This window comes from Monodelphis domestica, chromosome 3 (assembly GCF_027887165.1).
Source record: "Monodelphis domestica isolate mMonDom1 chromosome 3, mMonDom1.pri, whole genome shotgun sequence".
NCBI lineage: Eukaryota > Metazoa > Chordata > Mammalia > Didelphimorphia > Didelphidae > Monodelphis > Monodelphis domestica.
Window position 1 is genome coordinate 94,889,168 of NC_077229.1, and position 22,258 is coordinate 94,911,425.

The 22,258-nt window shown below is 43.0% G+C and overlaps 1 protein-coding gene across 11 annotated transcripts in view; it reads left to right on the forward strand.

Moving 5' to 3' along the window:
- The first annotated feature begins 2,350 nt into the window (after nt 1-2,350).
- The window catches only part of RFX1 (regulatory factor X1), a 35,173-nt gene continuing 15,265 nt past the window's right edge, over nt 2,351-22,258 (forward strand). For 3 of the 11 annotated variants that reach the window (XM_056822604.1, XM_056822606.1, XM_056822608.1), the window contains exons 1-2: nt 2,351-3,654; nt 17,666-18,081. In XM_056822604.1, coding sequence (XP_056678582.1) covers nt 17,715-18,081 — 367 coding nt within the window. In that variant the 5' untranslated portion in view covers nt 2,351-3,654; nt 17,666-17,714. Of the gene's footprint in view, nt 3,655-7,296; nt 7,387-17,665; nt 18,082-22,258 lie in introns of all 11 variants that reach the window. The other 8 variants (XM_056822612.1, XM_056822613.1, XM_056822605.1 and 5 more) reach the window with 7 other exon arrangements.

Sequence of the window (22,258 nt, forward strand, 5' to 3'; positions counted from 1 at the left end):
AAGAAAATATCAACCAGTCAAACAGGTTGGAAGAGAAATAGTATCATGAAAATTCAACATAGTATCCAGGGGCTTTTAGTGGGGGAGTCAACAACAATGTCAAAAGCTTCAGAGAGATCAAGAAGATGAGAACTGAGAAATTCCAGGTTTGACAAGAGATCTTCGGTAATTTTGGAAAGAAGAGTTAACTTCAGATAGCAGAGTTTAAAGAGAGGAAAGGAAGTGAAGGCAACATAATTATTTGCATGTTGTCTTCTCCAATCATTAAATTGTAGGAATTCCTTGAGAATAGGGACTCGGTTGTATTTTTGTTTTGTTTTTGTCAGTGCTCTAAGATAGCAACACAGTAGCAGGAACTTAAAATATTATTTTTAAAGGAGTTTATCAGAAGGAACAGAGGATGATAGCTAGAAGGTTTTTAAGGATGGGGCATTGGAGCTGTTTGACTAGTGGGGAAGGAAACAGTTCAGAGAGCTTGAATTTTGGAGAGAGAATGGAGATAATGGAAGCTACAGTCTGCTGGAGAAGAAAGGAAGCACTGGGATTCAAGGACCACTGTGAAGAGTTGGCTTACTTGGCCAGGTGACTGTAGGAAAGGAATGTTAGGGGATAATGTCAAGGTATTTTGAGTATGAGAGAGAGCTCACACATAAAATGGCCTCAGATTTCTCAATAGATATGATAGGTTCAACTGAGAAAGGAGGGAAAAGTGTAGGTTTGAAGAGAGAAGAAAAGGTTTGAAATAGTTTCTGAGGAAATGAGATATTCAATTAGAGAAGAACAAAAGAACTACCTTGTAGTAAGGGCTTGAAGTTAGATGACATGATTTAAAAAAAAACACACAACATAATTTGTATCTATTTCTACCCCACAGGTTTGTTTTGAGAAAAATGTCATAGAAACTGCTGGGAGCAGAGATTAGAGCCTATGGAGCTTCAGAGAGAGAAACTGAAGCAACATGATACCTATTGTTTAAAGAATTCAAAGTTATGTCAGAATGTCTCTTCCAGGAGACATTTGACTTTCCTAATCTCTTCTGGTGGTAAAGGTATTCCCCCCAACCCTAAAAATTACTTTGTAATTTTTATTGTATACATTTTGTACTTACTTATACATTTGGTACATTGTTTCTCCTCTGCTATTTATAAGATCATTTCATTTTTGCCTTTGTGTTAGGAGTCCTATCACCGGTGCTCTTGCATATGTTTTTTGAATTGAAGGCCATCTAACAGAGTCATCATTTTATAGAAGGGCCCAGAAAGAGAAAGTGACTAGGGGAGACACATAGTTAAGAACAGCAATCAAGGGCTTTGACTCTGAGCAGGACAATCAACATCTTCAAAGAACTGAAGTTCTACCATTATCCAAAATATTTATTGAAAGTAGAGTATGAACTGCAGAGTAGGGTGAGTACAGGCTTCAGCCCCTCCCAACCTAGCTTAAGTTCCAGTTTAGCATCCAATGCCATTAAAGTTCACTAACAATAGGAGGTACAAGAATCAGAGGAGTTCACAGCATCTTTTGGAGAAGAAAACCTCTCTTCAGATATAGGGCTTTGGCTGGTTTTGAAATGTTTACCAGGAGAAACTCAGTAAATTATACTTCTCCAATTTTAGAGGCAAAAGGGACCCCAAGAGAGATCTCAGACTGCTAAGAAGCTGGAAAAGTAGAAGAAGAAAAAAGAACTCTTATCTAGTGTAAAATTAACACTCTGTAACCCATAAATCAAAGCAAAGGGATGACCATGATATCAGGAGATATTCTGGTTCTCAGATTAGGTTCTCTCCATGTTTTGATATAAGGGAAGAAAGAGCAGTATGGAGAAATCTGTATTTTTTTTTTTGTTAAGGATTTTGAAATACAGTTCCATATATAATAGCTAACACTGATATAGGGTTTACTATGTGCCAAGGATTGTTCTAAGAGCTTTACAATTATTATTCTCAAATAACAAATGTTTCTCACAACAACTTTAGGAGGTTGGTGCTATTATTAACCCCATTACTGATAAGGAAACTGAGGCAAACAGTATTAAATTGCCTTGCCCAGAGTCACATAGTCAGGAAGTCTCTGAAGTCAAATTCGAATTTAGGTCTTCCTGACTCCAAGCCCAACTCTTTCTAACCACCTAGCTGCTCCAATAGTGGGGTCCAAACTTATCTTAGTATGAAACCATTAAAAGGCTCATTTATAGCCTTAAGAGCTGGAATAGACGTCCTTAAAACTAGGTAGTACAAACCCATGTGCACATATGGGGAAAGTGACCTTTGCTCACGATCTCCTACAAAAGCCTACAAAGGCAAGGATTTCAAAGTTAAAAAAAAAAAACAACTGGAACTCTGGATTCCAAAGGCAAGGGCAATAGGTCGGGGAGACACTGCACTTTATTCTACCACCTCTGGAGTATATAAGGAAGGCTTCTCAGAGGCGCCCCGCTGGCAAACTGACCCCAGAGCTGTCTCTAGGGCTGGGGGCAGCTGAGGGCGCAGACAGACAGGCCAGCGGGTTCCAGCAGTAAACTTTGCTTATCTCTCTTCATTACCGAATCCACTAATTAAGTCCCCCGCCCATTCGGAAGACCTTTCGGGAGCCGGAAAAATCGCCGCCTGCGAGGACCAGATATCAGCAGACGCGGCCTGACAGCCTTGACCTTTCCTGCCCGCCTGCCAGCCACGGTGGCTCAGCCCCGCGGGGCGAGGGAGAAGTACGCAGTGGGGCAAAAAAACCAAGATCCAAAGTCCCGGTTCCGCAGAACGAAGAGCCGGCGTCCCCCCGCCCCCACTTTTACCCGGCTAGCGCATTGTGACGTCACGAAGCCCCTCCCCGCAATTCGGCCGCTAACGACACAGCCCCCCTGCCTGTGACGTCACGAATCGGAGAAGGATGATGACGACAGAGGTGCAAGGCTGGCTTCTGGTCGCGTAGGAAGGGTGAAAGTAGAAACTCTGAGCCGCAGGAACGGACTACGGTTCCCGCCTGTCCCTGCGAGTCGCGCACGCGCACTACCCTTCCAGCCCACAGGCATGGCCCACTCCTTACTATCTCCTCTAGAGGGGGGGAGGGGGGGAATGCTCTCTTCCTCACCCCACCCACTTTGGGATGATTGACAGACAGCCTAGTCCAATAAGAAGACGTAATCTCAGCAGTAGTCCAATCGCAACCTTATCCATTCCATCTCTTCTACACCCAGCCGACTTCCAGGCTTTCTCGCGGGAGTGATGGGCTCCACTTCCAGTCGAAGTTCCGCTTGATGGGCGTGGGTGCGGCTGAATCGGGGCGCCGGGCGTTCGAGCGGGCACTGAAGAGCGTGCCTATAAGCCAATAGTGTTGAGATTCTGAAAAACGAGCAGCAACACCACCCAATCGCTTCCCGGGCCGCTTCCAATCAGCGCAGGCACCGCCCTCCCATGCCTGACGTAAGTAGGGTGGGTAGCAACAGTTGCCCCGGTGAAGGAAACGGAGGCGCCATAGCCACGGTAGTCGTGGCGACCAAGCAACCCGGCAACGCGAGTCAACAACAACAACCGCCCCGGCCGACCCCCCCCACCCCCCCCAGCCCGGCTTCGGGACCCTGGCAAATTCCACCCCCCAAAAAAATCTTCTCCGAGGGCCCCCGGAAACCTCCTCGGCGGACAGAAGAGGGGGAAAGCTGAGGTAACAGGGGCGGCCCCTGGGGCTGTGGGTCGGGCCGTGGGCGGAAGGACAGACGAGGTCTATCAGAAGGGGGTCCTACTGTAATTACAGTCCGGAGTGGGGGGAAAGGGGGCGGGCGGTCAAAATGGCGGCTGCGGCGCCCCGGCTGCGGCTTGTTGGGGCTGTGCCGTGGGGGAGGGGGGCAAGAGACAGCGGCAGCGGCTGCAAGGGCGCTGAGCTGGAGGGCGGACAACACCCCTTCCCCCTTCCCCCCTCCCCCCCTCCGCCCCATTGGGCCCGACCCCTCCCGGAAGGGAGGGCACTACCCGCCTCTCAGTGGAGACTGGCAGGGCGGGGCGGGGGCTTTTATGTCGGGAGGTGGGAATGGGCGGGGCCCTATAGGTTGAGCCAATAGGAGCGAGGGAGTGGTATGGAGGCGGGGCTATGGTCGGAGGGTGGGGCTTCCTGTCAGGTGTGGGCGGAGCCAATAGGGAAGTTGGTTGCTTGTGGGGGCGTAGTGGGGAAGTGTGGCGAGCTGAAGAGGAAGCCTAGGCAGAAGTTGGGTTGGCTCCTAGAGCAGTTGAAGTTCTCGCCTCCGGGCTCACTTGACCCAATGCTAGTCAACGAAGAGAATGAAACCCTTCTGGAAAATTGGCCTTGGCATTTCTAGTGACCCTCTAATTTGCTGCCCTTTAGTTCCAAATAGCCAACTATTCAAATTTCAAACTCTGAACTTAGGCAACGCTTTGCTAAGTCCCTGGGCCTCAGTTTCCCCCTCTGTAAAATGGATTAAATAATTCCTTTTCCCCTTCCCCCTTTCCATATATCCACCCTGTTGGTTTCTATCCCTCATACACAGTGGTTTTTCTCACGTTCGTTTTAAAAAACTAGTTTTCTGTTGTTTGCTTAAATTGTGTTGCCTGTGTATCCTCCTCTTAAATACTGGTCTCAGCTAAGACCTTTATGCTCTGGTATGTTTTTCTAGAGTAACATACTCTAGAAGGCCTTGAGAAGGTTAGTTGAGTTGTCATTGAGAGTTAGTTGTTGACCAAGAAAGGTGGTGAAAGGGACTTGGAGTTGGCTTAAAGGACTGGTGCAGTTCCAAGCAGGCCAGATGTAGTTTACTTTGCTTCCAGGGTAGAGAGGGAATGTTTCTAAAGCAAGAGAAGGTAAATTACTGGATACCTCTTCTGTTTTGTCATTGGTAAGACTGTATGCAGATGTGATGACTAATAGATGTGTCATTTGGAAACTACCTGCCTTCTAGCTTTCCCCATTCCTCCACCTTTTCAGAAATGAGTACTGAGTATTAAGTAATGCAGTATTATCCTGAAATTTCTGAGAGTCCTTGAGCTGCTTCTCATATCCAGACATAAGTTTTTTTGGTGTCAGTCAAGCTCCAGCCAATGTCAGCTAGGCCATTTTAAGCTAGTCACATGTCCCAGAAGAAGTGCCAGCTGTCAGTATCATATGTGCAGCTGTGGTAAAGACAGATTAGCCCAAAAAGTGAATTCAAACTCCTGCATTTTATGAAACCAGTTTCTTTCTGCCTCTCGGATTAGAAATAAAATATGTGAGTGCAGTATTTTGGTCTAGGAATTAATAACTCCTTTGGTTGGTGTGAATTACATTTGTTAAAGCAACAGAGATCCCTATAGCATTGTAGCATTGTATTTCTGATCACTTTGGGGCTCTTTATCAGAGATTAAGGTTGTTTCATTTAAGATGTGAGTTCCAGTTTGCTGTTTGTCTTATAAAAAATTAAACATTCATTAAACAGAACCTGACTAAAACTGTTTCAGCTCCAGTTTTTTTTTTTCCCCAAACAGAATTTGAATTTGGGATCTGAACTTTGTAAAGATTACCTTTAAAAGGGAAATAAAATGTACTTGATATAAGTTGACTCTGTCTGGAGCAAAAGACAAACCTAATAGATAGATGACAATTAAACAGGAAATGTATTTATATCTAGGAAAACCAAAAGGCCAAGGTGGCCATAGCATTTCTTGAAAGTGTAAACCTGAGTCCAAAATCCTGATGTTGCAGCATTAGCAGATATTGTATTTTGAGCTCATCATGACCTTACCAATTCAGTCTTCAATTTACAAGAGAACTTGGCTTGGGTAAAGCCAATATTATCAATAGCACATCTCTTAGAATTGTATTGTTTGGCATTTTTCTTTTTTAATTTGGGAATGCAACATCCTAAAGTAAAATTAATTGGTGATCATTTGATTTTAAAGGCGTTAGGGTGAAAATTAAGATGTATATGCTATATGCAAGGGAGAGAACTGGCATTTAGGCTATTCAGACTCGTGAAAGGTTGGCCACAGAATCTCAAGAGTTGAACACAGAAGCTCTGTGACCCAATTTGTCCCCGAACAGGAATCTCCTCTACTACATCTGCAATAAATAGCCCATCAGTCAGCCTCTGCTTAAAGACCTCTATAGTGATGCCTCCCAGAGTAGCTCAATCTACTTTTAGAAAGCTCTAATTGTTAAGATTTCACTTACATAGAACTTTTCTGCAACCTCCCACTGTTATTTCTAGTTCTGTCCCCTGAAGCCAAGTAGAATTCTCAAATTCTTTGGTGACATCTCTTCAACTACTTGAAGATAACTATGATATCCCTGTGCCTTTTATCTCTAAGCTAAGCATTCTCTTTCCTTCAACTGATCTTTATAGTTCTCCTGGATACATTCTAGTTTTTTCAATGTTTTTCAATTCAACAAAAATCATTTGAGCTCTTGCTATGTACAAAGTACTATGTTAAGAGCTGGGGTTACAAAGTTGTTTAGTTGTTTCAGTCTTGCCTGAATCTTCAATGACCTCATTTGAGGTTTTCTTGGCAGCAATACTGGAATGGTTTTTTTTGGTCTTCAACTTATTTTACAGATGAGGAAACTGAGGCAAACAGGGTGAAGTGACTTGCCCTGGATCACTTAACCTGTATCTGAGGTCAAATTTGAACTCAGGTTGTCCTGCCTCCAGGCCCAGCACCCTATCCACTGCACAACTAGCTGCCCCAGGGTTACAAAGACAAGAACTAACAGTGTCTAATTTAATAGCATTTGTCTTCAGACTTCTTAAAAGTTGCCAAACAAAACTGAACATAGTCACTAGAGATACATGGTCAGATCAGGGCAGATTTCAGAACTCATTCTGGAAAAGAGAACATTTATGAATATTGCCTAATGAATGTGGAAATTTCCCTTAACTTTCAGTATTAAGAACATGTTAATTCCCTTAACTCCTTCCTCCACCTTTAGAAAATAGAAATTTACCCTAGGAAAGTAGAGAAGGGTTTTTCCTCCCTATACTTTGGTTCCCAGGATGCTAAACAACTTGCTCGAGTGAAGAAGGTACAGAACCTATCTATACTATGCTTTGGGCTTTTCAAGATTCATCCTTGAGACACACATGATACCCAATGGAATTGCATGTCAGCTATCGTCAGCTAGGAGAGGGGTGGCGGGAGGGGAGGGAGGAAAAGAAAATGGTTTTTGTATTCAATGAATAATGTTTGAAATTGACCAAATAAAATGTTTAATTTTTTAAAAATCATCCTTGAGTTAGTAACAAAAGCAAAGCTGCTCAGGAAAACACTGGTAGGACCTGTCATCCTTACTCCCTTCCTTTGAACCACCCTGATTCCTGTGTAGGAGGAGGAAGAGGCAGGGCAGAACCACACCAGAGACTCCCAAGGATGTCAGACTCCTACAGATACTCCAGAATATTACCTTATAGAGACAGTAAGTGGTTTTCCCCAGAGCTCTTACCTAGGCACCTACTGTTTTTGGTTGCTTAGTTGTGACTGGCTCTTTGAGATCCCATTTGGAGTTTTCTTGCCAGAGATTCTGGAGTAGTTTACCATTTTCTTCTCCAGATCATTTACAGATGGGAAAAGTAAATCAGATAGGGTTAATTGACTTGCCTAGGATCACACAGCCAGTAAATGTCTGTGGTCAGATGTGAACTCAGGTCCTCCTGACTTGAGGACTAGAACTCTATCCACTGTGTCACCTCACTGCCCCAGGCATCTGCTATTAGAAACCTTTATTTATCCAGCCCAGCAATATAAGTCTGCGTGCCAGTTGCTCTGTAACCCAGTTATTGATATCAAGGAAGTTAGTCACCAATTCTGTCTGGGACTTAACTATCTCAGGCAGAAGAGCCCCAAGCACTAACTAGATGCCATTTGGTTCAGATGAAGACAGAGAGGGGCTACCAGAGAAAAACAACATGGCTGGCTTTCTGGAGCTGTTGTCCACCCAAAAACAATTTTAGCTCTAGAAGGTCAAGGTTTTTCATCTTAGGAGCTCCTCTAAAAATTCACCCATAAGATTCCCGTATTATGGAAATAAGACAGCTTTTAAATAGTGTTTGTCATATGCCTCTCTTTGTTGAAGTTTAGCTTTGGCAAAGTAGACCTATGTTCTCCTTTGCTAGACCATATCTTCCTATTATACCATCCATAGTATTCTCTCAGATTTTCCTAGAGGGAAGAGTTACTAGGGCAATGGATACTTCTATTACTGACTTTCCTCCCACTTTGTTTCCCCTTACTCACAACTCCCTTTCCTGGGTCCTGATGCCCTTCAAACTCATGCTTCCAAAAGAAAGCAAGGGATGGATGAAATATCTAAAAGCCTTTTGAGGTCAGTGCATTTGAGAAATCACTAAAATCATTGATTGAGGCTAATTTGCTGGTGAGCTGGAATTGCCTAAAGGTCAGATTCCTGGGCCAGCCAACATGACTTAGAAAGCCTGATTCATCTCCCTCTAAAAACAGCCATGCTTGTTTTCTGTGTTCCAAACCAACCAACCAAGCTCCCAGGAACTGTCAGAATGTGGCCTGTTCTGTGACATAGACAGATGGTGGACCAAGGAACAGAGCCTTCCTGTATGTGGGCAGAGGGTATCTCATTTCTGTGAGACTAACGGCTGGCCCCAAGAGAAAGCTTTTTCCCTGTGCCCAATGAATGCCAGACCATTTTGTTCTACCTGTACTAGAATCCATCATATAAAATAGATCACATTTATAAAGCCCTTAGCACAGTGCCTGCCACATGGTAGACACTATATAAATGCTTATTCCCTTACCTTCTGTTCCCCTTTATAGAACCCACCTTGAACCTTGGCTATTGCTCTAGTCTCCTCAAGGGAACAATTTGAGTAGAACTGGGAAGACTTCAAACTTCCCATATTTCCCTATCCACCCCCTTCTGGCCTATCACAACTATGTAAGGAGTATTTCCATATTTGAAACAAGGGATAGTGTGGTATAGTAAGAAAACAACTATATTTGGAATTAGACCAAGGTTTCCCATGTACTACCTATAGGACCTTGAAGGCTTTACTTCATATCTTTAAATCTTAATTTCCTAATTTGTAAAATGATGCTGCTGAATCAGATAATCTCTAAAGTTTCTTTCAATTCTCTTTTTATGACCCCATAAGAAGTATGTCCTCTTAGCTTCCCTCAGGACTCTGCTCAAAGTTCACATTCTTGATCCACCCCCTCCTTCCCTCCAGCTAATAAATAAGCCTTACTCTTTTACTCTCTTTCAGGCATGGCCCTAGTTGTTTGTGTGTCTCTCCAATAGAATGTAAGCACCTGGGCTGGAGCTGGTTTTTGCTTTTCTTTGTACCCTCAGGAACATGGACTCCTGAAATGGAATCAAAATGTTTGATAAGTGGTAAACTGGAGTGAGTCCTCAGATTAGAAATTTACAGTTGTTATTTTAAAATTTTAGACCTTCCAGATAGGAAAATCCTCCTCATCCTCATATCTATCAGTCTTCCACCAGAGGTGATGAAAGTTCTTGCTTTTTTCTCTGAGCATTTCCCCACTTAAAAGCATTTTCCTTCTATTCAAAGGCATTTTAACCAAGTTGAATTAAAGTCCTTGGAAGACAAACCTTTCTGTTTCTTTGGACTTAGCTATCATAATATTATGTTATATATTATATTATATATTGCTTCTACCCTTCACTTAATGACCAGCTTCAGGAAGAGAATAGAGTAATGGGTCACATTGGATTAAGCACATATGCTTTCCCAGATTTCTTTGCCCTGTGGCCCCAAAGAAATGGTTCAAGGTTGTTCTCTGTGACAAAATCTTAAAGTCCTGTCTGTCCCAACTTCTCTCTTTAGCCTTTTCTAGCACAGATGTAGACAAACCCTTCCTATTTCCTGTCAATCCCCCCTTTTTGGGAGCCCTAGATACATGGAGATATTTTCCACCTTTGAAAGGAAGGTCTCCTTTTGGTGATGAATTTTCCTAGTTAAATTTTCAAAGAATTCCTATAACCAAATCCATGGCTGCCTGCCTACATTTGTTCTGGTTCTGATCAAACCCCCACCCACCACCACCACCTAGCTCACCTTTTGCCTTTGCTAGCTGAAGAGTTCTTGTTTCTATAGTTAATCCTCAGGTGTCAGTCACTGCCCTACCTTCTATGATTCCTTCATTTTTTTGTGTTGCTATACTCTGGGTCTTCTCTACTTTCAGTCTCCCTAGATGGATGGGGCAACAGAATTTTAGGTGTGGATACACCATCGTTTTACATAAAGGTAGAAGCATGTTTTCTTATTTTCAAAAATCTTTCTTGATGATGCTCAACATTTTCTTGACTTTTTTGACAATAGCAGCACACTAAGTTAGGTCAGTGATCTCCCACTCTATTAATATTAACAAGCTGCTCTTTATACTAAATCTCTTCAACCTCTTTCCATCTTGTTGAGCTCTCTTCAGAAAACATATCTCTGGTGACTCCCTCCAGTATTAGTTGCTGCTCTCACATTCCCTAATATTCTGGGCTGGAAGGATGAATTCTCCAACTCTTTTCTTGTCAATGCCACTTTCAGACCCTCCTTCTGCCACCACTACTTAGAAAACCCTCTTCATTTAAGATTTACTCCATCTAGATTATCCAGCCCAAATTCTTGTTGCTTTGATTTACCAGTCTCATTATAGGATCACTTTTTAAGGATGAGGCAGACCTAAATATGATGTAGGTGCTGACAAAGGGGCCAAGAAGGAATGATGGATGGGATAAACTGGAGGAGAAGATGGGAAGGGAAAAGATTTTTTTCTTTGAGAATATGCACAAGTATTCTCAAATAATTTATACCAGGCTCATTCAATCTCTCTCTCCCTTTCTCTCTCTCTCTCTCTCTCTCTCTCTCTCTCTCTCTCTGGCATATGCATGCTCTCTCATAGTCTATATTATATTCTAAGTTCTTTATATTTCTATATTCTACATGTCTATTCTAGATATTTTTCTATATTATTCTATATCGTATGATAGTAGATGTTACTATAATTCTAAAATAATAATATTTTTTAAATTGTATTTAATTAATTTAGAGCATTTTCCTAGGATTACAAAAATCATGTTCTTTCCCTCCCTCAGCCCCCTCCCATATCCAATGCACAATTCCACTGGGTTTTGCATTTGTTTTTGGTCAAGACCTATTTCCATATTATTGATATTTGCACTGGGGTGATCATTTAGGGTTTATAATCCCAATCATATCCCCATTGACACATGTGATCAAGCAGTTGTTTTCCATCACCAACAGATACCACAGATACCACAATTTGTTCAACCATTCCCCAATAGAAGGACATCCCCTCTTTTTCCAAGAAAATAATAATATTAACTAATGTTCTCACTTTAATTCAATTTTATAAGCATTTATGCAGTACCAACTATGTGCCAAAGCAGCAGAGTTAGCATAATAGATGGAGAGTTGACCTTGGAGCCAAGAAGGACTGACTTCCATTCCTGCCTCTGACACATAATATCTAGGCAACTAAGCAAGTCACTTAACCTCAGTTCTATAGAAACTCTCCAAGCCTATAAGTAATAGAAAAGGTTCTGATCTACATGGGAATTCCCTATACCAAAATACAAGGAAAACTGAGGCAGGAGAGAACATTAACAAGTAGCAAACTCAGAAGGTGCCATGTAAGTTGAGCTTGGAAGAAAGCAGAGGTGAGGAGGGAATACATTCTAGCCTTGAGGATCCACATCCAGAACTCTGCCATCTTTGTGACACTGAATTCTAAAATTACTTGTTTCCAGTCATAAAACCTCCTTCCATCCATCTCTCCTTTGGCTTCACCACAGCATCCAACAAATATCCATCCTCTTCATCCCTCCTTGGTCTCCAGTCCATTACTCCCTATTGTGGCCTGTTTTGGGCTGGTTCTTGTTTGGCCTTTCTCTGTAGACATATAGCACAGTGCCTGGAACATGGGTGCTTAACAAGGGTAACCTTGACCTGACTGTAGAGTTGACCAGTTCAATTATGTTTTGTTTTCTACTCTGGAGTGCTTTGCCCCTTTGTAATACTGCTGTTCATTCCCTGCCAATCCCCAACCCTGAGCCACTCTTTCTGTCTGCCTTCTCCATTCATACTCCAGAACCACTGTCCACCACTGCAGAATGTTCTATCACAATGCCAACTTTGGATCTTTTACAAATTAGTCAACAAGCATTTTTTAAGCAGCTGCTATGTGCTGAAACTAATATTATCTAATTTCATCTGGGACTTTACTACTACTCAGCTATCCCTATATTCTTTCTTGATTAACTATCCTGCTCCTTTTAAAGCATATTCTAAATCTTCTCTCTTTCTTCCAACTCCTAAAACCACCCCTTCTGTCAGCAGATACAATTGCCTCTTCCTTTTCTGAGAATACCAAGGCTGTCTGTCATGATCTCCCACTTCTCCCCTACTAGATTCCTCAAAACGCTTCTACACTTTCGCTCATTCTTACCTTGTGTAATCTGGTCTGTGAGGAAGATATGGTTCTTGTCAAGGCCAGTTTTTAAATTGCCCTTCCCCTATATTCTTCCAGGAGTGCTCCCCATCCATCATTCCTTCTTTTTTGTCTTCATTGTCTTCCTATTTACTTGCTCCTTCCTTGGTGTCCATATAGTACTTAGGTCTGCCTCATCCTCAACCCTCATTTAATCCTTCCATCCCTTCAAAATTACCACCTCAGGGCAGCTAGGTGGCTTAGTGGATAGAAAGGCCAGGGATGGGTTCAAATCTGGCCTCAGATACTTCCTAGCTGTGTGACCTTGGGCAAATCACTTAACTCAGATTGCTTAGCCCTCATCACTTCTGCCTTGGAACCAAGACTTGGAATCAATTCTAAGATGTAAGGTAAGAGTTTTTGGAAGAAAAAAATGCTAAATAGAGGATGCAGGGAAGGCAGTTTTGCAAAACTAACCAATACTTCAACTGATTTTGACAGTGTAGGCAATGTTCCACACCCATAGTTCCCCATATTTACAAAGAAAGGAAGTACATCTTCTCTCTTCCTAGGGGCCAAGCTTGATCTCTCATGGACCTTTAGCTGCTAAATCTCATGGTCTTTTTCTTAGCTTTCCGTCTTCTTTTATATTTCTACATTTTTGACACCAGAACACACCCTCTTTCTGGATATTTTTCCCCTTGACTTCGTGAAGCCACACTTTCCTGGTTCTCTAATTTATTCTACTATTTTTTGTCAGTCCCTTTTGGTGGCCCATCATGTCTCCTGACTCCTTATTTTGGGTGTATATCAAGGCTCTATCCTGGGCTTTCTTCTTCTGTGTTCTCTCTATACCCTCTTCCCTGATGCTTAGTAATCTTATCTGCCTTCATGTTTCATTTTTGGGCAGATGACTCCCACATCTATATGTGTTGCCTCTAAGCTTGAAATTTCAACTTCAGGCCAACAATACAAAGCACCTGTTAAACATTTCCAGGGTGTCCTTTAGTTATCTTCAAAATAGAACTCATCTTCCCCTAAAACTCACCCCTCCCAGCTTCCCTATTTCCATCGTAGGTACTATCCTACACCTGTTCATCCAGGGTCATGTTGTATCCTTCCCTGTCCTCCATTCCCCAGAACCAGGCATTTGCCATGTCTTGCCATTTCTGCTTCCACATCTCTCATATCTATTCCTTCTCCTCCAGTTGGTCAACATTACACCCCTCCTAGGGTCCAGGAACTGTAAGTACTAGTGATACCAAGAAAGGCCAACAAGGCTCTCTGGGAGCTCACATTCTAATGGGATGATTTATAATATCACATAAATAAATGGAGTTCCTATTTCTAGATCAGACCTCAGTGCCTTTGCTGGACTATCATGATTAACTGGTTTCCCTCTTTTCTTCCCTCCCTTCTCTTATGCATCCTCATCCTTCTGCTAATATATTGCTTTTCTGTCCCTCAGAACCCTCTCATATTCCCCACTCCCTCTGAGAGAAAATACAAACTTTCCATTATGGCCGGTGCCTGCCTACCCACCTTTTTTACCTTACTTCAAACTTTTGTACTTTATTAATTTGACATTCTAGCCAAATCAGGTTTCTCTTCTCTTCTCCCCAAGCTCAGTATGTCTATCACTTGACTCTGTCTCTGCACTTGCACAAGTAATACTTGGACCCAGATACCTAGAATGAACTGCTTCCTCCTCAATGCCATCAGACTTTGAGGCTCCTTGATAAAGCCTTACCCAATTTCCCTCCTCCACCCTCTCCCCTCTCTCCAGGCATTAATATTTTTTCCTCTTCAATTAGTTTGCATCATAGTTATTTTTGTACATATATCATTCCAATAAAATGAAGACAGACTTCTGAAAGGCAGGGACTATTTCATGTCTGTCTTTATATCCTCATGGCCTTTGGCATTTAATAAACGTTTGAATTAAGTTGTTAAGGAACAGGTCACATGGCTCCAATACCCCTTTCCTGAATTCTATGGATAACTCTGAGAGTCTAAATGAATCCTTTGAATTTTGGAGAAGAGAAGCTGATTTTTTCTGTAACTGCCCCCAAGGCAACTTTGGAAGCTGCCTTCACCTTCAACCATCTCATTGGACTTTGACCGAATATCAAGTACTTTGTTCTTTTATTGGTGCCACGTTTTGAGATGGATCAAGAGAACTTCAGAAGAAAGTAGCTAACAAAGGGAAAGGTCTAGAAACTATATCATATAAGACAGAGTTGAAAGAAGTAGGATCTTTAATCAAGAAAAGGGAAAGCCAAGGGAAATATAACAAAAGCCTCCAGATCCATCAAAGGTCATGTCATATCAAATATGAAATGGGATTGTTTCATGCTGTTCCATAAGGCAAGACAAGAGAAGTGGATGTTACAGGAAACAATAGAATGCCTCCATAAAGGATAACCTAGTCGCTGGAAGCATACAGCCTAGGGTTAAATGATCTCTGTTGTTGTAGGGAAAAAATCCAATTTTGGAGAGATATTGACATAGGTAACATTTAAGTTCACTTCCATTTTTAAGAGTGGATTCTCTGACTACTTTTCCCCACCTCTAGGCTCAGAAGAATAACTAACAGATGCTTTCTGGGCTGTGGGTACTGCTGCCTCCTTAGATGGGGATTGATGGATGAATAGAGATTGAAGGAGTTGTATGTGAGCAAGCCTGCTCCACCATTTTTAGAGGGAACATATAAGAACAATCTGACCATGGATGCTAAATTAGAGGGTCAAAGAGGTACAGGTATACCTCCTCAGGAGAAATAAGAAAGGAAAAGGTGATAGTTTTACAGGCCTGGAGTCTAGGCCTGCTGGAAACAGAAATGGAATGTAGGAAATAGGCAGCTCTTAGCCAAAGACAAGACGGAACAGATGTGACTGACTAGCTCTATCCCTAATGGCAGCAAGTAGTAGGGGATCAAATTAATGGCCTTCTTCCAAACTAGAGTCTGATTTGGGAGGTCAGACACTTTCTTTTACCTTTTAGTCACAAATTTTCTTTCCCTTTCAGCCCAATACTTATCGAAACTGTAACCGAACCTCCCCTCATTTCCCACTCCATTCAGAATCAGAATGATGTGTTACAGGTTATCATCTTAGATGCAGGAAGAAACAGAATTTCTAAGTGACCTTTCCATAGGAGAAGCAGAATGAAATTAGAAAGCACTTTTAGCCACTGAGTGGGAAAGTCAGACTGGGAGAGCTAGGTGTGTCCCCCCATACACACACACACCATCACCACCACACACACCACACATACACATACAATGTTAGGCTTCAAACTATCTTCTAGTTTGTAATTGGTCCTATAGAAAAAGGAGCCAGTAAGTTGCAAGAACCTTCCCATCAGCAGTTAATGGGCCTCTTTTGTACTAGGAAGTCAACACCAAGATGATTGGCCACTCTCTATTCATAATGAAAAAAAGCCAGGTTCTAGCAGGTATCAATGAAAAGCTTTCCAGCAATCTCAGAGTAGCTATGTAGACTTGTGACTTGGAATTGGCAAGTCTCATTTCAGACTTGGGACAATAGAGGCCAAAGAAAAGTGCTTGATATCTAGGTTAAGATAAATAGTACCTTGGCATCCTCTTACATCTTTCTAGTTCATGGTGATTCATATGTGCTCTTTTGCCCTACTGTCCTCTGGGGAAGGTTAGGCTAGGGAACTTTATTGAGATAGAGCAATAAAGAAATTATTTTCTCTTTGTAACAGTGGGAAAATGAATTACAGTGAGCTGCTCATAGCCTTACCCCTGTGGACTTCAGTGTCATAATTGGGAATTGGTTCCAAGACTCCTGTTTCTAAATCCTGTGATTCTGGATAGCTAAGAGTCAAGAAGACTTGACCTTGCCTAGGCAATTGCCAGGAATACAAGAGGTGTGCAATGTTCCCATTTCAGGAGAGTAATGGCTAGAGAAGAGTTGCTGGTCAGAGTAAGAACAAGAGAATTTATTTTGTGGTAGAGACCACTGCTACAGACAATATCTCTTTTTCCCCATCAAACCTAGAGGTGTAACATCTGTCCCCTTTCAGAAAACGGTAGAAAATGGGGCTCTTGATCATATGCCCCTTTAATTTCTGCACTTCAAGCATTTCCTTGACCAAATATCCTGCTATAGCCTCAGGACCAGAATCCTGCCTATTTAGTAAATGGGAAAACTTGAGGTTCCAGATGGGCAGTGGCCTTGTGGCCCTATGAGTAGGGTCCAGAGAGGTTTTCCTCAGATATAGGAGCAGGTTTTTCCTCTAGCCATTAGGAAACTGCCTTCTAGAAATGGCCTCACATCTTGTTGCTAACAAGTCAGAGCTTTTGTCAATTAACAAATCAGTTTGAGTAAGGAACAGAGACTTATAATATTTTCTTTGGCCCTTCCAACCTGCCTTGCTGTCAAATGCCTTAGGAGGCAAACTGACACAGTGTAAGGAGTACTCAATGTCTCAGAGGATGTGGGCCTAAGTTCCACCATGGGCACTGTCAATGGGACATTAGAAAAATCCTTCAGCCTCTCCAGCTAGAAAATGATGAGATTGAATTAGATGGCCTCTGAGGATCCTTCCATCTTCAGAGCTATGACTCTGTGCACTTATGCAGCTACCATGGCCTTGACAATTTTACAGGTTGAATTGACTCTTTTTCCCTATCTGAAGTCACCTGGAAATAGTAATAAACCAGGAGTGCAACAGATGTTCCCAGGATGCAAATGAAGAGGACTCTGCTGTGGAAATGTCTCAGCCTTTTTCCAAAAGGAAAACTCAAAAAAACCCTTTGTCATGGGGAAATAGGGTGGCAAGGACCTCTTGGTATATAGAAGGCAAGAAAGGCAGGACTCCATCAAACATTTGTCTGCCAAGGAGGACTCAGAGGTGGTAGAATATGGACTAACTAGGTCTCCCTGGGCAGCAGTGGCCACCAAGTTTCAAAGGACCTAGAAGGCCAAGGCTAGATACAAATGTAGGATCCTGGCTAGAGTCCTAGTCAGTAGAGGATTGGCTGAAAACAAAAGATTGGCCTTAGGGACCTTAGAAGAATCAGTTCCTGGTATAGTTTTGATAATGAATTCACCCATGGTCCCCACCATGCACCCATACTATAATGGACTCTAAATGGTTATGGGAAATGGGGTCTAATTAAGTTAGTGGCAAACCCAAATGACTTCTGGGAGCTATATGATGTCTCTGATTTGCTCTACTGTGGATTAATTCTTGTTTTTCCTTCTTTTGTTTTTTTTCCTCTTCCCAAGGAAGCAAAAAAAAAAAGCCTTATTTATTATCATTTTCCCCACTGTTGGCATGGCAACACAGGCCTACGTTACTGAGCTTCAGGCAGCCCCTCAACCACCACAGCCTCAACAAGCCCCTCCTCAGGCTCAGCCCCAGCCACCACCACCACCACCACCACCACCACCACCACCACCACCAGCGGCCCCTCAGCAGCCAACACCACCACCACCACCACCACCACCACCACCACCACCACCACCTGCTGCTGCCACCTCCCAGCCACAGTATGTTAGTGAACTGCAGAGCCCACAGCCCCAACCTGCCAACCAGAAACAGTATGTGACTGAGATCCCAGCCCCCCCAGCACAGTCACAGCCCAGTGGCCAGCCTGCCCCAGCCCCGGCCCCCCAGCAGTTTATCGTGGTGACAGTCTCTGGTAAGTACAAGAAAGAAAAACCTGGCCTTCTAGTCCTTATATAAGTTGGTTGTCCTTGGAGTATCTGTGAACATCTCACCTATGAAAACCATTTGGGATTAAGCTCTCACCTAGCAAAAGTTTCAAGGTTCCACATATTTAAGATATCTGGTTCTAATGCCCCATAATCTGTGATTTGGGGGGCAGTTAGGTGGCACAGTGCTGGGCTCGGAGTCAGGAAGACGCAAGTTCAAATCAGGCTTCATACTTGTATTGGCTGTATGATCCTGGGCAAGTCACTTGTGTCCCAATTTCCTCTCTTATGAAATGGGGTTACCTCCTAAGGTTGTCTTGGTGACAAATGTGATAACATATGAGGTGCTTTGCAAACCTTAAAGTGCTATATAAATGCTAGTTACTATTATTATTTTATTATCTTTTTTTAGTTGTTTTTAATCATAATAGTAGCAGTAGCAATAGGTCAACCCTGATACCTCCTCATGCTATGGAAGTGATATTAGTTTTTCAAAGGCTGTGCCAGAAGGCAAGCTGGAGTAACACCAAGTGTAGGTCTGGTGATATATCCTGCGGCATTCATTTAAGGACCAACCCAACTAAGTTTGGAGGATCTTTCCACCAGAGGATCAGCTATCGGGTGATGAATTATTTTGGGCACAGCAACTCACAAAGCCTTCCTAAACAAGAGAAGCCTTAGGATGAACATTATCATTGGCCTAAAACGTTTGAAGAGTTCTTATTTGGAAGAGAGATTCCATATGTACTGCCTGGCTCCAAAAAATAGAACTAAGACTAATGGGTAAAAGCTACAAGGAGGCAGATTTTGGAATTTCATTTCTTTTGACATCTCTGTCAGCTTTGATTTGGTACAACCCAAATTCAAGTGTTACTGAGTAGTGAACTTGCACCCCAATAATACCCCACTGTAGGTGTTACTGAGTTCACCCCACCATAAGTGGTTGTTAATATTGCTTGGTTGAGTGCCTCCTTGGAAATTATCGTTGACTGTTCCAGTCAGCATTGTTATCATATCATTGTTATTACTGACTAGGATGAGGGTCTAGATGGTTTGAAATGAAGTTGTAGATAGGCTGACTATAATAATATAAAAATAATGATGTTCAATAGGGAGAAAGTCCTACATGTTTTTTTTCCCAAAAATCAGTTACATAAGTGATCAAGGGAACTATAAGGTAGACTTGGACCAAGCTCTGTGCAAATCCACTATAATAGCCAAAAATACAAAGATTGGCCTCAGGGATCTCAGCACCTCGGGTTGCATTACCAGGCAAAGAGTCCAGGAGTAGAGGGCAGATGATGCCCCTGGCCTCTTCCCTGGTTAGACCACATATATAGTAAGGGATAAATGGAACAAGGAGAGTTATCATAATGGTGAGAGAGCTCATAACCATGCTGGCCAAGGGTTGATTAAAGGATCCCTTTCCTTAAGAACTCAAAGGCTTTAATTGGAAATCTAATCCATCCTCATAACCTTCCTTCACTGCAGGAGTCATTCCTTATATTCACATAAGGCACCAGGGGTCCATCTAGGGCACACAGTAGATCAATGGGAAAGCTAAAGCAAGAAGACTCCTTAATATTGAGTGAGAAGAAATCCAGTGCAGTATACTATTGTGACAGTCAGTACACTAGTTAGAACTTCAAGACTTGAGGAATCTTGGTGGAAGTCCTTTCCCACAAACCTCTATCCATATTCTTTTGTACACAGGAACAGAACAATATAGATAGACTTCCCAGACACATATACATAAAGGAATATGAAACCCCAGAGTATGTACAAGAATACATAACTATAGACCACAGAATTGCAGAATCTCATATTTGGAATGAACCTCAGAGTCAGAGACATAATACCTGAAGAGGAATTCTTTCTCCTATTTCTGACCAAGAATCATGCAGTCTCTACCCAAAATCTTCCAGCTATAAGGAACCCACTAGTGCAAAATAATCTTCCTAGTGCAAAATAATCTCCTTTTGAACTGCTGTAACCACTAATAAGTTTTTATTTTCATCGGACTAGACTACTCTGCAGATGCAGAACAAATGATGGCTTCTTGTTCTGACCTCTGTGGCCAAGCAGGATAAGTCTGATCTTTCTTCCATATGACAGCTCAGCAATCTTGGGAAGTTTGAGCACTGATGTGAATATTCACAGAGCTAGCGGTCTACAAGGGAGGGGTCAGGAGACTGAGAAGAAATACCCTGCCTACCCCAAACCCATCTCCATGGTTCTAGCAAAGATATTCAAACTATCCATACACACTCACAAAGCCCCAGAAACATACATCAGAACAAAGAAGGATGGAGTCACATATCCATGGCCACAGAGGCAGACACACACACACACAGGCATCCTCCCAAGCACAGCCACACAGATACCTTATGCACACATGTACAAACTAAAAAGCCCGAAGTTATTAGGAAGTTCACTTACTGAGTGGTGGCTTCTCATGTGGGGGCTTTTTAGTACTGCTAAAAAAAACAAACCAATTATAGCTTCAGCCCAGGCCTAAGGACTCTGGCCATCAGCCTGGCAGCAGTGAGTATTCCCTTCCTGTGCGCCTTCACTGAGGCCTTGTGAGAAAAATGACAGTTTCTGATAACGTTGGATCTTGCTTGAGGGTCCCTCTTGTTAAAACTCTTCATGCCACCAGCCAAGGCACAATATTGATCAGAGCCAGAACTCCATCTCTCTCTGTATCTCCATCTCCCAACTCCAGTGGTTCAGCTTAGTCGATGTCTCATCCTTTAAGTGGGGACACAGTTTGGTTACAAACTGGATACAGTTTGGTTACACAGTTACTCAGCTTAGGTTACCCACACACCTAAGTGTGTTAGGAGCATCACATGGCATGGTCCTTTCTCAGGTTGCTCTTAGCTTTCCCAGTTGGGCTGGAGTCATTTAATGCCTCCTCCCTTGAGGCCCCACAAGGATGCCAAGGGAGGTCCAAATTAAATCCAAGAGAAAATAGTTAAGTTAAACCCAGAAATTGATGACTTTGTATGCTATGCTGAGGACTCTGGCTGCCAGAATTATTTCAATAAGCATTGCCTGGCATCATCATCCCCTGGAGAGAATACCCCTCCCTTACCACTGAGCAACACTGGGGTTTGACTGCTCCCTTTCTCCTCCGATCAGTATGCAAACTATCTTGGAATCAATATTGTGTCTAATTGGCTAGGACTCAGCTTTGCAACAGCTTCCCAAAGTATTATTCTCAGAGGTCCTAGTTATGCCAGAAGCTAGAAGGGCAAGTCCAAAGATCCTGAACTTTTCAATTTCTTCAGACTCTTCAAAGGCTTTAGCTGTGGACAATACATATTGACCCTGCGCTGGGCACTTTTATCCTGTCTCTCTCAGGAAAATGATCAGGGAATGATACCTACCTCACTGTCCCTTCAGCAGGTTCATGGTCCTTTTATTCCTATCTATTGCTCCTACAAAGAGCAGATAGAATGCTTTTGGCCTCATTTTACCTCAAAACAAAATGTCCCCTCCTTCCCCTACCCCTGCCCGCTTGCCCTCCAAGCCTTCATCCTGCTGAAGGCTGCATCTTGCAAAAGAGCATCTTCGCTGTGGATTCTAGCTTATTTCCCTGAAGTAGTTGGGGCCAGAAGTGCCATCAGCACGTGGGGACAGATGCCTTTTAAGGCATCCCACAGGACTTGTTCAGAGGGTTGGGGGGGGGGGAGGGCCCCTCCTCCTGTTCCTCACCTCATAGAGACTGCACGAAACTTGGCCTCCTTCCTGATAGCATCTCCCCAGCCCAGGTGCTGACCTCTTCGTGTTCTGCAGAGGCCCCTCCTTGTTTTGTACCTACCATGAGGGGGTGTTTATTCAGAGAGAGCCCACAGGAGCTTTGGAGCAAACTGGAGGGGATTAGTTCACCAAGGCTGCTGGTATAAAAGCTGCCCTTGTTCCCACCTGCTCCTGCAGAGAGGCGTCACCAGGAGCTGGCCAGGCAGGCCATCCCTGGGCTGCATCATGTTCTATGATTGCCTCTTCACAGCTCCCAGCCATCGTGAGTACCCCCTCTCCCCACCCCTTTGTGCTGAGATGCACACTGCCCACTGAAGGACTGTAGAAGGGAGTTGGGTGAGATTGAATGGAAAGGAGGTTGGGAGAGAGATGGCCTAAACAAAGGATTTTGAGAGGAGG